The 15,075-nt window shown below is 40.6% G+C and overlaps 1 protein-coding gene across 1 annotated transcript in view; it reads left to right on the top strand.

Moving 5' to 3' along the window:
* Positions 1 to 15,075, top strand: part of LOC136826812 (eukaryotic initiation factor 4A-III) — a 48,544-nt gene that overhangs the window by 5,186 nt on the left and 28,283 nt on the right. The window contains exons 2-3 of the mRNA XM_067084259.1: positions 5,804 to 6,006; positions 12,497 to 12,670. Of these exons, the coding sequence (XP_066940360.1) occupies positions 5,804 to 6,006; positions 12,497 to 12,670 (377 nt within the window). The remainder of the gene's footprint in view (positions 1 to 5,803; positions 6,007 to 12,496; positions 12,671 to 15,075) is intronic.

Raw genomic sequence — 15,075 nt, 5'->3', positions numbered from 1 at the left:
TGTGTGTATTGTGTATTCATTTCATTGTCATGAAAGCTCATGAAAGAAATAAACCTTGTAAGCCCACCTTCCCCCAGCATGTGTGTCCTTGGGTTGGCAGAAGAAATGTAATAGTTTCCAGTCTAAAGTTGATGTGGACCTGCATGCCCTTTGCTCTTCTTGCAGGGGGCATGTGTGTTCCTGTGAATCTCCTTGTACTGAGTGTTGCTCCTGGTTGGCTGAGCATGGGTGAGGTTTGAACGGAGGAAACAGTACTGGAGGAAGCCTTCCAAGGCCTCATCTGAGGATTGCACGCCCCTGATGACTCCCTTGGTGGCTAACCTTTTGGGATCATTTTACTCTCCCAACAGGCTTCCCTTCTGGCTGCCTCTCCTTTGGGAAAGGACTCCTCTTTGTCGTCTTCACTCATTTTGTCGGGCGTAGAACGATGTGGGGGAGCGGACGTTCAGGATGACCTCTTTTCGTGGCCCTTTCCTCACTCCCGGGGGGGCAATTTTTCCCCCTGGAGTGAGTGGAGTCTTCCTCCCCTGACCCGGCTTTGTCTTCAGGTATGGTGGTAGAGGCTTCTCTCGCAGGGCAAGCTCCAGGTCTCAAATCAGCCTGGCTTCACCTGGGCCTTCCTGGCATACCGTCACTGGAGGGTCTCCTGGCTCATCTCTCTGGCGCCCCGGTAGTGAACCACACTGCAGCAGCTGCTACAACCAGCACTGTTACAAGGACTGCTTTTGCTAAGATGCCGGTGACTGTCTCTTCTCACCTTGGTACCCAGGTGACTGCCGCGCTGGCATCCCATCACGCAGTGCTGCTCCTGCGTGGCTTCCTGGCCCTGCTGTCCCAACCAGGACCCTTCATGATGGTGACTTAATCCTTGCCCCATATTATGGTCCCTGTTCCAGTTGCTCCTGGTGTTGCTGGCTCCTGGGCTTTCTTGGCTTCTCCACCTGCTCTGGCTATCCTGGTCGCCCCAGTCCTGGCTCCTGGCTTACCTGGCTCTTGGCCCATCCTGGCTTCTCCACTTGCCCAGGCTGTTCCAATCACCCCAGTCACTGCTCCTTGCTTTCCTGGCTCCCAGGCTGTATTGGCTGCCCATTAATGTCTCCTCTGCCCAGGTCACTCCTGCTACCCTGGCCACCCTGGCTGCTGCTGTGACTTTTGGTGCTCCCTCCTGGATAAGGGACTTGACTGTCATCCTGAATAAGATGATCAAGAAGTCGAAGAAGAGGTCTGGGAAGGTGTCATTGTCTTAATCGTCTTTGTCTTCGTCATCGTCGACTGCTACCTCCTCCCCTTCTTCTGAGGCTCATCAGTCGAAGAAGAAGGCTGTCTCTCCCCTCCCATAAGAAATCCCGTTCTGGGACTTCTAAGGGACTGCCTCCCTCCACAGGGGAAGCAGTGGGATCTCTTGTCGGCTCTTCCTGTCCTTCAGGTTAGGGAACTGAATCGTTAACCCCTGGGTCTAGCGTTTTGGGAGCCGTGGGCGTGTGAACCTCAGTCTGCACACCTGTTGCTACGCCTAAGAAGTCCATTTCGAAGACTGGCACTGTGTCGGGCGCTCGTTCGTGAGCCACTCTGAGTACCCAGGTCTCTAAGGAGACTTGGGTATCCCGAACCAGTACCGGAGCGTCCTCTCACTGTACTGATTTGGGCACATGACAGGAGAAAGAGCCAAGACATGCAGGTGTCTCTGTTCTGCCTGCTGGGACTTGCTCTAGTGCCAAGCGAGGTTGCCACGTAGATGCTTTGGCCTCTCGAACCCGAGCATCTGGGGAGACAGAGAGGAGGTCCCCTGTACAGTCTTCCCGAGAGGCTCTGGCCTCGAAGAAGACTGGGGCCCGTCAAGAGGACAGCACAGTCTGGCACCGGCGATATATATACCAATCCGCGAGCTTCCACAGCTGGCCTGGTGCCAGCTAAGTAGCGTGTAAATTCTGCAATACCACAGGATAGTGACTGGCATGGTATGGCAGGAGGAAGCATAAGTTTTTCTCCTGCTATCTCTTCACCTTTTGGTGAGGTGTAGAGTTTTTTAGGAGCCAGGAGGTAACAAAGTACCTGGAGCACCCACCACTCTCAGTGGATGAGTTGTGGTGTTATTTCAGTGTAGGTGACAGTGTATCTGGTTGTTTTTTATGTTGGTGCTGGACCCAGGGCAAGGGCACCTGTTACATGCAGTCCCAGGTTATCGGGAGGGCGGGGAGTTCCGTTTTGACAGCATGACGATAACCGAAAATTGGTGATTTTTGGCTCTTTTTTTTTTTGGCGCTTATTGGTGCCAAAAAGTGCTGAAAAATGCCGATTTTCGGTTATTGGCGCCTCTGTTAGTTATGTATCGGTGCCAATACCCAATTATCAGCATCGATAAGCGGAAGTTGGCGATTTTTGGTGCAGAAAATTGCTGATTTTTGGCGCTAGACAAGCCCTGTAAAACTGTATCACCGATAACCGGGAACTGCCTGTAAAGTTTTGCTAGCTATTGGATAACTCATTAGCTGCATAACTTCCACTGCTGCTTTGGTAGCCATTAGAGTACTCCTTTGCTACAAAGCTCCCATTTAAGTAGAGGTGACCCTTGGCTCTACCGCCACGCCACTACAGGTTAAGTTGAGCGTCAGCCAGTTACAGTTTTATACTGTAGGCTCTCTTAACTAATAAGGAACGACAGGCATTGTATTCAGTGTTAGCAACTTTTCTGTTTCAGGTTCATTACATGACTTAATGTTTTTGGAGTAGAATACCATGTCCATGTATCCCACCTCCTGTCAATGTGGGATTCAGCTATGTAATTACAATACTATGTCCATGTATCCCACCTCCTGTCAATGTGGGATTCAGCTATGTAATTACAATACTATGTCAATGTGGGATTCAGCTATGTAATTACAATAGGTATGTCCATGTTACCTCTTGTCAATTATTATAAAACTGAGTTACTTTTTTATAAAAAATAAAGTTTTATATATATTTACCAAGTAATTACAGAATTGGAGCCCGCATAAACAGAATGAGGATCATCTGCTAAGTCATTCCTAACTATTGCTAAGTGCAGGCGACAATCTTCCTCTGCAGTCTACCAATCCAATTGGGCAGTTTTTCGGAAGTGGTGCCGGGAGCGAAATATCTCCTCTTCTCAAATTTCTGTAGTACAAATCGCAGAATTTTTGTTATATCTTAGAAAATCGAAAGGACTCACAACATCTACCATCAAGGATTAAGAGTGATGTTGAGTTCAGTATTCAAACATAGAGGAGTAGACCTGTCTTCAAACCAAAACATCAGTGATTTAATCAAACATTTGAATACTAGTAAGTTAAACCCTCGGGAGTTGCTTGGAACGTGGATGTGGCCTTCAACTCAACTAGCTGTCAGGATCACTTTTTGAACCTTTGGATTCATTGTCACTTAGGAATCTTACAAAGAAGACATTATTCTTGATGGCACTGGCTACAGCCAAGAGAACCAGTGAGCTTCATGCTATTAATGAAAGGATAGGTTTCTCACAAGGCAATGCGGTATACTCGCTAATTTTGGATTTTTTGGCCAAGAATGAGGACCCGCCTAACCCTTGGCCTCACTCCTTTGCAATCAAGAGCCTGTCAGAAGTACTAGGCCCATCCAATAAAGAGAAAGTCCTCTGTCCTGTAACAGCCTTGAGAGTATACCTTGAGAGAACCAGAAACCTTAGAGGATCGGTCCCTAATCTTTGTTGTTCTGTGAAAAACCCCAGCCGTCCATTGTCCAAGAATGCATTATCATTCTTTTTCAGAGCCGTAACTTCGGAAGCACATTTGGGAGTTCAAGATGATTTACTACCCTTGTGTAAAGTAAAGGCTCATGAAATAAGAGCATTGGCGATGTCTTTGGCTTTCAGACGTAACCTGTTTCTCTCTTCATTTTTGCAAACAACATTTTGGAGGTGCAAGTCAGTGTTTGCGATGTTTTACTTACGGGATATTGAAACGGTGTACAAACAATGCAGTACAGTGAACCCCCGTATTTGCGGGGGATGCGTCCCACACCCCCCCGTGAATAGGTGAAATCCATGAATGCTTAAAAACACTTAGAACTGCCAATTTTGATAGCTTAAACCAAGAAAAACCCTGTAAAAATGCTTATCCCTGAGTATTTTAATAGTTTTATCATAAAAAGTGCATTTATTCATGAAAATTATATGAAAATACAGTAATTAGTGAATATTTCTCCGTGAAAAATACTGCGAATGGGTGAATTTTCCGCGAATGATGGCTAGATATGTTCCACAGAGAAACCCGCGAATGCGTGAGTCCGCGAACCATGAGAACGCGAATACTTGGGGTTTACTGTACTTTAGGTCCGTTCTCCGCAGCTGGCATGGTATTGGGGGATGAAGGATAGAAGGAATGCCCTCTTTTCCTCTATCCACTCTCCTTGAATAAGGATAGTTGTACTTCTTGGGAAGTCTGGTGGACACTGAGTTGTGAGTGTCATCAGTCTGTATTTAATGGTTGTGAGCTAAAATTTCATGTGGTGTAGGTTAATTTCATCTGATCTTTGTTGTTCTATTGAACTGCACCCAGGGCAAGCCCATATCCACATATTATGTATGTGACCCTTTGGGATTGTTAGCTTTGGCAACCCGCGATTAACCTCCTACATTGCAAAGCACCCACTCAAGTAGAGGTGACCCTTGGCTCTACTGTTATAGGTCAAGAGGAGCTACGACCAGAGGCAGTACCCCTCTGCTGTTGCTCCCTCACCAGGTAAGGTTACAACAAGCATTTCAAGATGCCAGCTAGTGCTCTATTCCAAATTCTTCTCCATATCAGAGTTTTTTTTTTGGTAGTATATGTCCATTCATCCCACCTCCAATGAATGTGGGATTCAGCTATGTAATTATTTGGTAAGTTACTTATATAAAAAAAACATTTTTATAATAAAATAAAGTTTATATGTACTTACCAAATAATTACATGATCAGAGCCCTCCCTCCTCCCCACTCATGGACATAGAGCATAAACGATTGAGCTCTTTAGCTACGTTGTACTTGTTCTTCCCCGATAGTGGGCGGGACGGTATACTTACACCCAAAACAAAGGAGTGCTACTGCAAATTTAGAATTTTTATCATAAAAATGTCATTTTTATCATGAAAATAACATTTTGAGTCCTGAAACTGGATACATTCTAAAAAGGTGGTCTTAGGGATGGTTTTTTTTTAATTAGACACCTTTTTATTGTTTTTTTCAGTCTGTATATGCTTCCAGCCCAGTGAAAAAATTAGTGTTTTCCTGTTTCAGTAACAGGTGACTTATGAACTAAAGCCTGTACTCTTCTTTGAAGTGTGGGAATTATAAGTTTTTTGAGAACTGAATTTCTTGTGTACAATGTTTTTTCAACTTCATTAGGCCATTGGAGGGCAGATCAGTAATAAATCTAAATGCTTACAATAAAAAATTGGTACTTCTATCTCCTGTGCCAAAAGTACACTGTTTTAGGACTAAATGCAGGTTAGCCTCCTGCAAATGGTTTCTGATTAGTTGGATTCATATTAGTGGTTTTAAAGTAAAGCTTATTTTATAATCAGACCTAATGTGATAAATGCATTTCTTACTTCGCGTTTATGAGATAAGGTTGAACAAATAAAGTAATTGCCTTAGATGATTTCAAATATACAATACTGTATATGGAAAGTGGAGATATGTATTGTATGAGTTAACTTAATATTCTCTGCACAATATATAGTCAACACAGTATATAGTCAACAATATTATTTTAAACATTTTTTTATGATTAATAGGTCAAGACTGATGTCACTCATAATTTTCCAGGTTTTGAGAAACCATCTGCTATCCAACAACGAGCTATCCGCCCTATTGTGAAAGGACGTGATGTAATTGCCCAGGCACAGTCTGGAACAGGCAAAACAGCAACATTTTCCATATCTATACTTCAGACGTTGGACATCAATGTTCGAGAAACTCAAGTTCTCACTCTCTCTCCTACCAGGGAATTGGCTGTGCAAATTCAGAAGGTAATTTCGTCTGGTTGTTTTCTTTTCCTTTCAAACAAGATTCTTACTAAGGTAGTCTTCAGGTATGTGTGCATGTGTGTGTGACTGATAGGGGGGTGTAGAAGTCTGTGCCTCCTATGCAGATCACCCTTCACACTACAGGCATAGCAGGAGGAAGCCTCGTTCAGAGATATCTGAGACATACCAACCTTTCTTGGATTGTGGCGAGAAGCTAAGTCCAGCAACTTGCCTACAGTTGAAGCATAAGTAAACACTTAACAGCACACTGCTGTGTTTACAAATACCACTGACTTAAGAACCAGATCTTACACATACTGTGTAAGATCAAGAGAGGACTGCAGGAAGCACTGCTGATGAGGATTCTTATTTTAGGACCACATGAAAGTACTGCATGATATACCCTCATTGCCTATGGAAGTATGCTTGGGCATGGGTTATATACAGTAATATAAAAATTACAACATGAGAAGAGCATTATAACAATATGCCATTCAGTGCAAAAAAATATTTACAGCCGAGACAGAACTGAAACAACTCCTCCCCCTTCCAATAAAGGACAGGGTAGAGCACAAAAAAGTTTTGCTACACAACCACTAAACTTGGCAAAGAACTACAAATGGAATTGCATAGTGAAAAGAAATACTTGAACTTGAAAGTTACTAAAGGAAGAAATGAATGCTCACAGTAAAACTTGAAGGCTGTCATCATCCAAATCACAAAAGGTTACAAATGACACACCAAACAGTGGGCAGTATTGTATATTATAGTATATTATAGTGAATACAGTAGCTCAAAAAAAAAAAAAAGGGAATGAATGTAAATGGCTCAGCACCAAAACAGCAGCAGTACCATGTTTTTCCTGGGAAGTCAGGCAGTACATTCACAGCCAGTGAAGGCAAGTACAGTAGTCTTGCCGGGTGGAACATTGGTGTTGGTTAGCATATGTGTAATGATATTTCTTTTTAAAAATTTCTTTGAATTGGTGCTTCTGGGTGCATTGTGCTCTGATTAAGGCTATTTCAGATTAATGGTTCATAATATTTGTTTACAGCATTATTTGATTTTAACCAAATCCAGTTTTAGTTTCTGTATTACAATATATAATTTATTTGATATCTTATTCTTCTTATTGGGGGGCTTTCTTTTTTTACAAATGCATGGTTCTGAAAAAGTCTGCATGGTAAGTTCACGGCCTTCACCTTGTTTTACAGTAAAGTATTTATGTAAAATGTCATTGATGGTAATGATAATTTGCAGTATTATCTAATGTGCATAAAGAAAGCTGAGTACTGTTGTTCTGCTTATGGGCTAGTCAATCAAGAAAGGAAACTGACTGGTTTGTGTTGACTTAGACAAAGTCTTTCTCCCTTTATTTCAACATTATCAAAGTCCATCAGGTCTTCACCTTGACCATGGTCCTAGTAGCCTTGTGCTCTCCATGGGGGTTGAATATCAACAAGGCTTTGGTACGTCATATTAAAAAATTAATAGGTGATGTTTTATAATATTATTAACTTCTTCTTTGAGAAGAATCTTTTTCTTCCTTTGTTTCAAAATAAAATCCTCAGTTCTGTGCCTTGACCATTAACCTAGTAGCCTTGTGTGTACTCCTAGATAATATGCTTGGAAGATACTGTGATAACTAGAGAATTATAGCTACAAAACCTTTACCCTACTGTCACATTATCAATGAATTATTTTATTGTACAAGGAGGTTTGAATTAATTTTGGAAGTGGGGAGTACCATATCATTAATCCTAACAGGCTCTTGCCAAGGGGGATAAATATCAACATTGCATAAGGTTTGGTACATCTGTTCAAAGAAAGGATGGATGCTGTTTATAAAGAGACTGTCAACTTTTTCTTGGAGAAGAATCTATTAATAGTTAAGGAATGAGACTGCTTTCCTACTTCTTTTTACTCAAGGAACTAGTTGTCCTAAGTTAATGCTACTACTTGTCTCTCCAGATTCATTAAAAACTTAACATTCTAAACAGGTCAGGAAGACCAGTAGATATCATTTTACTGTAACTTTTAGAGTGACCTCTAAGGTGGCGGAAGGACTGTTATATCTTTCATGGTGTCTCACTTAGAATTTTTCTCTCAAACCACCATCTGTGCAGCAGTACATAATTGCCAGGTTCTGGTAATGCAGTGGCTTGTAGTAAATGTTAAAAAAAAAAATGTTCATTCCTGCATCTTGATTGTTCCAGCATATTTTTAATAGGGCAGGTCAACCATCACTAATCTGGCAATCGCTAATCCAGTTCCATCACTAATCTGGCTCTAATTCCAGCTAGCTCTAATTCCAGCTAGCATAATTTCAAATTTCCTGGGTCACCACACCAACCTGCTGCTACTGTTTGTTGGCGCTACTTGTGTGCCTATGCATGTACCCTATGCACACGATTGTGTTTATCTTTTGGGTTGTTGAAAGAATGAGGAAGTGTAGTCAAAATATAAATGAGAACAGCATAAAATATTAATTAAAAAATATCATATCATAACTGTACGAAACAAATCACTAGTGTTGGATGTTCACAGACACCAGTGAATGAATGTGTGCATATGTACGTACTCTATGCACACAATTGCATTTATCTTTTGGGTTGTAAAAATGAAAATTGAGAAAATAAATTTAAAAAATCATAAGCATAACACGAAACAAAACAAGCTGTAGCAAGTTCGCCAGCTCCAGCGAATGAGTTGTGCATACATATGTACCATACTGTACACACACAATTGTGTTTGTCTTTTGGGTTGTAATAATTAAAAAGAAAATACAGTCAAAATATAAATGAGAATAGCATAAAATATAAAAAAAAAATGGTAAACATAACAACATGAACCAAAACAAGCTGTAGCAAGTTCACCAACTCCAGTGAAAGTTTGCGCCCATACGCACATATCCTATACACAGTTGCATTTGTCATTTGGGTTGTAAATATATAAAGTGAGAAAATACAGCCAAAATATAAATGATAATAGTGTAAAATATAAATAAAAAAAAATTATGTGTAACAGCACAAACCAAAACAATTTTAGCAAGTTCACCAATGCCAGCAAATGAGAGTGTGTGTACGTATGTACCATAGGCATAATTGTGTTTATCTTTTGGGTTGTAAAAATGAAAAAATTAGTAAATACATTAAAAATATAAGTGGGAATAGTGTAAAATGTAAAAAAAATTCCAAAATGGAGATGGGTCTGACAGCCCTACACCTCAAGACATATAATTGTGATTAGTTGAAATTCCAGCTCTTCACTTTGGAAGTGGCAGTGATAAACTCTCTTGTTTAAGTCAGCAGAATTGTACCATTTATTTTGCCTTTGCTTCATTAAAATTTCACTTGATTTTCATTTAATGTTCTTTTTTTCCATATTAACCAACTTGTACTGATTTACAGGGTACAGTGACCCCTTGTTTATCACGGGAGATAGTTTCCAAGACCGGCCACGATAATTGAAATTCCGCGAAGTTCGGACAGCATATTCATTTAATTATTTAATGTGTATTTGGACTTTTTAAAACCCTCCCTGTACTCTTAACAACCCACCCTTTACTCTGTTAATAACGGACAAACTGTTAAGTAATATGAATATAAGAGGGGCTAAATACTGTGGTAAAGTGGCTATGGTATATGACTTGACCTGCAAGCTTTAAATTTTAAAAAATACAGTATACATACAGTAATAATATATACAGTAATACAATACAGTATCATGTTACTGTACTGTATTACATGTAATACAGTACAGTAACACTTAAGATTAAAAAAAAATATTGTTACTGTACTCACCACGAAAGAAGTTGAAGTAAAACTTGAATGAAGATGGTGATGAATTTGCTGTGCAGTAAAAATGATGACGATGAAGGTGGTGATGACTTTTACTGCGCAGTCAATGATTGTATTTTACGTCTCTTCAGGCAGTGGTGCCATTTCCTGCAGCACCTCTTCCACTTCTTCCACGGTTTCCGAAGGTGTAACCGTAGCAGCAACAGCAGGAACTGGCTCTTTTTTGCGAGGCTGCAAAAACTTTGTGATTGGCAGTTGGTGCTGGTCGACCATGTTGCAGAATTGAACTGATCGAACCATATCACCATCCCATTCTTGCGACCGCTCTTGCAGTTCCTTAGCCAGGTTGCAGAGCCCATCGAGCCATTCCAAAGTCAAGCCAGTTTGGGAGACAACTTGTTTCTTGCTGCACTGCTGCTGCTTCTTCGCTCGCCGACTTTGTCAACTCTTCGAGGTCTTCGTCTTCATCTTCTTGGGCGGCATCCACGGAAGCAACCAGGTTCTCCAGGGCATTCCTCGTGTATAGGGCCTTGAACGCCCTGGTAACCCCCTGGTCCATTGGCTGAATAAGTGACGTCGTGTTGGGCGGTAGGAACTCAACCTGAACCCCCGAATACAACAGATCAGTAGCATGGCCACCAGCATTATCCATAATGAGAAGGACTTTGAATGGCATGCCCTTTTCTGCTAGATACACCTTCACTTGCGGGATAAAACACTGGCGGAACCAGTTGGAGGTCAGCATCTTCGTTATCCAGGCCTTTGGATTGTGCATCCAATGTATGGGAAGCAGATTATTGTTTTTGTTTTTTAAAGCCCTTGGGTTTAGACTTGTAAATAAGTCCTGGCTTTAATAAAAATCCCGCAGCATTGCCACACATTGCGAGGGTCACACGATCCTTGTATGCTTTAAAGCCAGAGGCTTTTGCTTCCTCTTTGAACAGGAAAGTTCGCGAGGGCATTCTTTTCCAAAACAAGCCCATCTCGTCCTTATTAAAAACTTGTTCGGGCTGATATCCACCTTCAGAGATAATCTTGAAGGTTTCATTAACGTATGTTTCAGCAGCGACCGTGTCAGCCGAAGCAGCCTCGCCATGCAAGGAAGCGCTTTTTAGGCCGTAGCGTTTCTGAAACTTTGCAAACCACCCTTTGCTAGCAGAAAATTGCAGTTTCTTACCTGGTGAATGACTGGACGTCCCGGGTTGCGGATCTTCTACGTCTTCTTCATCATCATCTGCTTCTTTGCGGTCGCCACTGTCATCCTCTGGTTCCTTAGCGGCTAAGGTCTTGTACAGGCTCCTAGCCTTTCTTTGGATAACGTTCGTATCCAAGGCTATGTTCTTCTTTCGGCAGTCAGCTATCCATACGGCCAAAGCAGCTTCCATACGGACGATCGCTTTATTATGAGCCATAACCACTCTCTTCGCCGACTTGTTAAAGGTGATGGCAGCTGTCTTCCTAATCTTTGCCTCATCCTTGTAGATGTAGCGAATGGTGGATTCATTGACGCCAAAATGGCGGGCTACAGCTGCGAACTTTCTCCCTTCCTTCAGCATATCGAGAAGTTTCACCTTTTCAGCAATCGTCATCATTTTTTGATGGCATTTAGGCTCAGTACCAGCCTTGGAAGAAGCAGCACGCTTGGGAGCCATTGCAGGGGTGAAAATTGAAGCAAAGTTCAACAAAAATCACACCACAGCGCAAAGTAAACCGTTCGGCGAGAAAGCTTGAAGCGAAGTGGCCGCGAGAGAGAGACAAGGGGAGATGCTGCGGGTTCTGAGCATCAGTCTAAGCACCAATCACAGGCCCGATTAGAAATCGGGAAGCTGTGATTTGTCGTCTCCCTCCCATGCACCAATCACAGCCCGTGTTAAAACGCACTTAGTCACTGAGATGGTACGCTTTGTGTTTTCCCAACAATGGAACATGTGGTACTGTATAGGCATCACTTCCCAGATGGTTCTTTTTTTTTTGTCATAGGAGTTACAAGTGCAAATATGTGTTTTTTTGCTATTTTACGCTTTTTTTGTTATCCTTAGACTAGGAAATACTATTTATTATTAATATTTTAATGGATTTAATGAGAAATTTTGGGTGTTCATTTATCGCAATTTTTCTAGAATTTTCCAGAAAATCCGTGATATATTTTCCATTAATATATATTAAAAACTCCGCGAAGTCATGAATTTGCGATAATCGAATTGTGTAGTAGCAAGGGGTCACTGTATTCTAAAGGTAGGTTGAGGCAGTTAACTGTTGGGTTAAGTGTATTTCAACTTAACCAACTCTGTAATCTGACAAAATCACTAATCCTGCACCCTGCAGGTCCCAGTGATGCTGGATTAGTGATGGTAGGACCTGTACTCTTTGTTATGAGAGTACTTTCTTATGGGAAAATTCACACAGCCTTAGACTTATAAGCCAAATTCTTTGTAATGGAATGCATATGAGGGGTAAAACTGCCAGGATGAGAGAACTATATTTCATTAAATGAGGAAAGCTCATAATTAGTTGCTAAAAAGATGTGAATAAATACAGTAAATGACTAAAGAAATAAGTAAAACCCAGTTCACTGTTTCTTAATTCCGTCATATGTTGCAGTGATTTTCTTTATGTACTCTTCAGGCTTAAATGTATAATGGCAAAATTAAGGTTTTTTCCTAATTGAGAGACTTGTCATTCTTTTCTTGCAGGTTGTCCTAGCTTTGGGAGATTATATGAATGTCCAGTGTCATGCTTGCATTGGAGGCACAAATCTAGGGGAAGACATAAGAAAGTTAGATTATGGCCAGCATGTTGTTTCAGGCACTCCTGGGAGAGTATTTGACATGATTAGACGAAGAACTCTGCGAACACGTTCCATCAAGGTAAAGTTTTACATGTTCATGTTGCTTTCCAGCACTGAATGTCTTTTGTCCTTGATAAAATGGAGCATTAACTTTTATGCATCTAGTACTAATATTTTTTGTATTGGGAGGGATTTAAACATTTTTCATTCTTGTAACAATGTTAGTCTTGTGTTTGCTGCTTTTCTTCTAAGCCAATTGTAAGAGCACATAATGTATTTATTTCCTAGGGAAGTTATGTAATGTGGTTATTGATAACTCACTCTCTCTCTCTCTCTCTCTCTCTCTCTCTCTCTCTCTCTCTCTCTCTCTCTCTCTCTCTCTCTCTCTCTCTCTCTCTCTCTCTCTCTCTCTCTCTCTCTCTCTCTCTCTCTCTCTCTCTCTCTCTCTCTTTATTCCTTATTCCTCCTATGTAATGTGTGTAGATTTCTCATCTGTATTATTGAAACTTTTTGTTCGTTTTTACGGAAATACAAGTAGATCATAGCCTTCGCTGTATTTCACACCATACAATGCCTTTTTTTCCAGAAAACCCTCAAAAATCACCCTGTGTTTAATAGCCCATTGGTTAGGTTTGGGTAGGCTTAGGGGCTATGGTTACTAGTGCTAGACAAACATCTGAACACAACTGTTTGACCCAGTAATTCCTAGTTGACCCAAAATGAAATATTTATATATTAGTAGATTATTAGAAAAGAATTACAAATCAAAATGATGCTAAAGTATAAATACTGATTGCTATAGTTTAGAAGCACATCATTTGATGGCCTTGTGTTTCCCGTAATTTTGTTCTTTATTTCTGAATGTGGATGATTCATCAGTTGAATATTGAAACCAAATTTAAAGTAAGATAAGTTAGATTATTGTTTTCATGCTGTAATTGTGAGTCAGCCCTTTTTCTTTTGGTGCTGACACCTTACACAGACAAAGCAAGGCATTGTCGCCAGCCTCAATAATATGTGAATTTTCGCTGGTAAGCAGAAATGCCAATAAACCATTGCTAAAATTTTTAGAATGCATAGCTCAGTAATAGTTATTCTGTAAATAAAATCCATTAATTTATTAAGGTAACGAACAGATTTCTACTGAAACCATAGCCATAACTTGCATCAAGAAAGTGGTGGCAATAGCTGGTAATGCCTAGTGCTCACAACACCCCACATCTGCATATGAATGTTCTGGGAATGCAGGAAGCATTGCTATCCCTGTAGATTCCTTGAATTATTTTAATTGGTAGGATGTGTTGTTGGTGTTAGAAACAACTCAAATATAGTAACTCTTTCCCAAACAAAGAGGAAGGATTGCTCTTGCTTTGTGTCATTGGCTATTGCAGATGCATGAATAGACAGTCCATGCCATATTATTATTATTATTATTATTATTATTATTATTATTATTATTATTATTATTATTATTATTATTATTATTATTATTCAGAAGATGAAATCTATTCATATGGAACAAGCCCACAGGGGCCATTGACTTGAAATTCAAACTAAAAAAGAATATGATGTTCATCAGGAAGAAGTAAGAGGAGGTAAAGGGAAATGCAGAAAGAAGAGATCTCATTTAATAAAAAGAAAAAATGAATTAAATTAATAAATAGATAAAAATGTATTAGAATGCAAGGAGAATAGTATTAGGGTAATAATGCATTGCATGGTTGCTTGAACTTCTGGAAGGCTGTTTCACAGTCCAGCATTGTGAGGAATAAAGGATCTCTGAAACTGAGAAGTTCAACAGTGTGGCACATTTACTGCATATTGGTGCTTCTGCTGTTCAGTGAATCTGGTTGCTCTCAGCAGGTAAAGGGGATCAGGGATAAAAATTGAATGTGAAAGATCTCTGTTGAAATAAAATTTATGAAAAAGTGGTAAACAAGAGACCATCTGTCGATGGTCCGAGCCATAACTGCTACTATTAGGAAACAGAAACCTACCTCCACGAATCACTCTATCTAAAAGAGCTAAGTCTCAGGCAGAAGCAGCCATCCACACCAGAGAATAGCATTCTAGTAATGGAAGCACAAATGACCTATAACCGGTTGTACTGATGTTATCAGTTGTAAATATATGAGGCCTTACAAACAATACCTAACTTTCGTGAGACATTTGCTGAAACTTTCATTAGATGTTTCTCAAAAGTTAGATGTGAGTCAAAAGTTACACCTAGAATAGTTAAAGCTTCAGACTCATTTAGCAAAGTTCCATCCACCTGAAGGGATAAGGAAGTGGTGTTCAATAACATCCTTCTTTAATTCTTTTGGATGAACGTCATGTTTCCATGCGATGAGGGCTGGTGTCTAGATAGTAGAAATCCCTTTCCTCATTCTGCTAGAGGGACATCAGCTGCAGGCCCCTTGATATCATTTTTGGGACCTGCAGTGGTTGCTCAACAGGCTAAATAAGCACCCAACATTCCCTGGA

The sequence above is a fragment of the Macrobrachium rosenbergii genome, chromosome 41 (genome assembly GCF_040412425.1).
Source record: "Macrobrachium rosenbergii isolate ZJJX-2024 chromosome 41, ASM4041242v1, whole genome shotgun sequence".
NCBI classification, from domain to species: domain Eukaryota; kingdom Metazoa; phylum Arthropoda; class Malacostraca; order Decapoda; family Palaemonidae; genus Macrobrachium; species Macrobrachium rosenbergii.
This window is presented reverse-complemented; position numbering and strand designations above follow the sequence as displayed.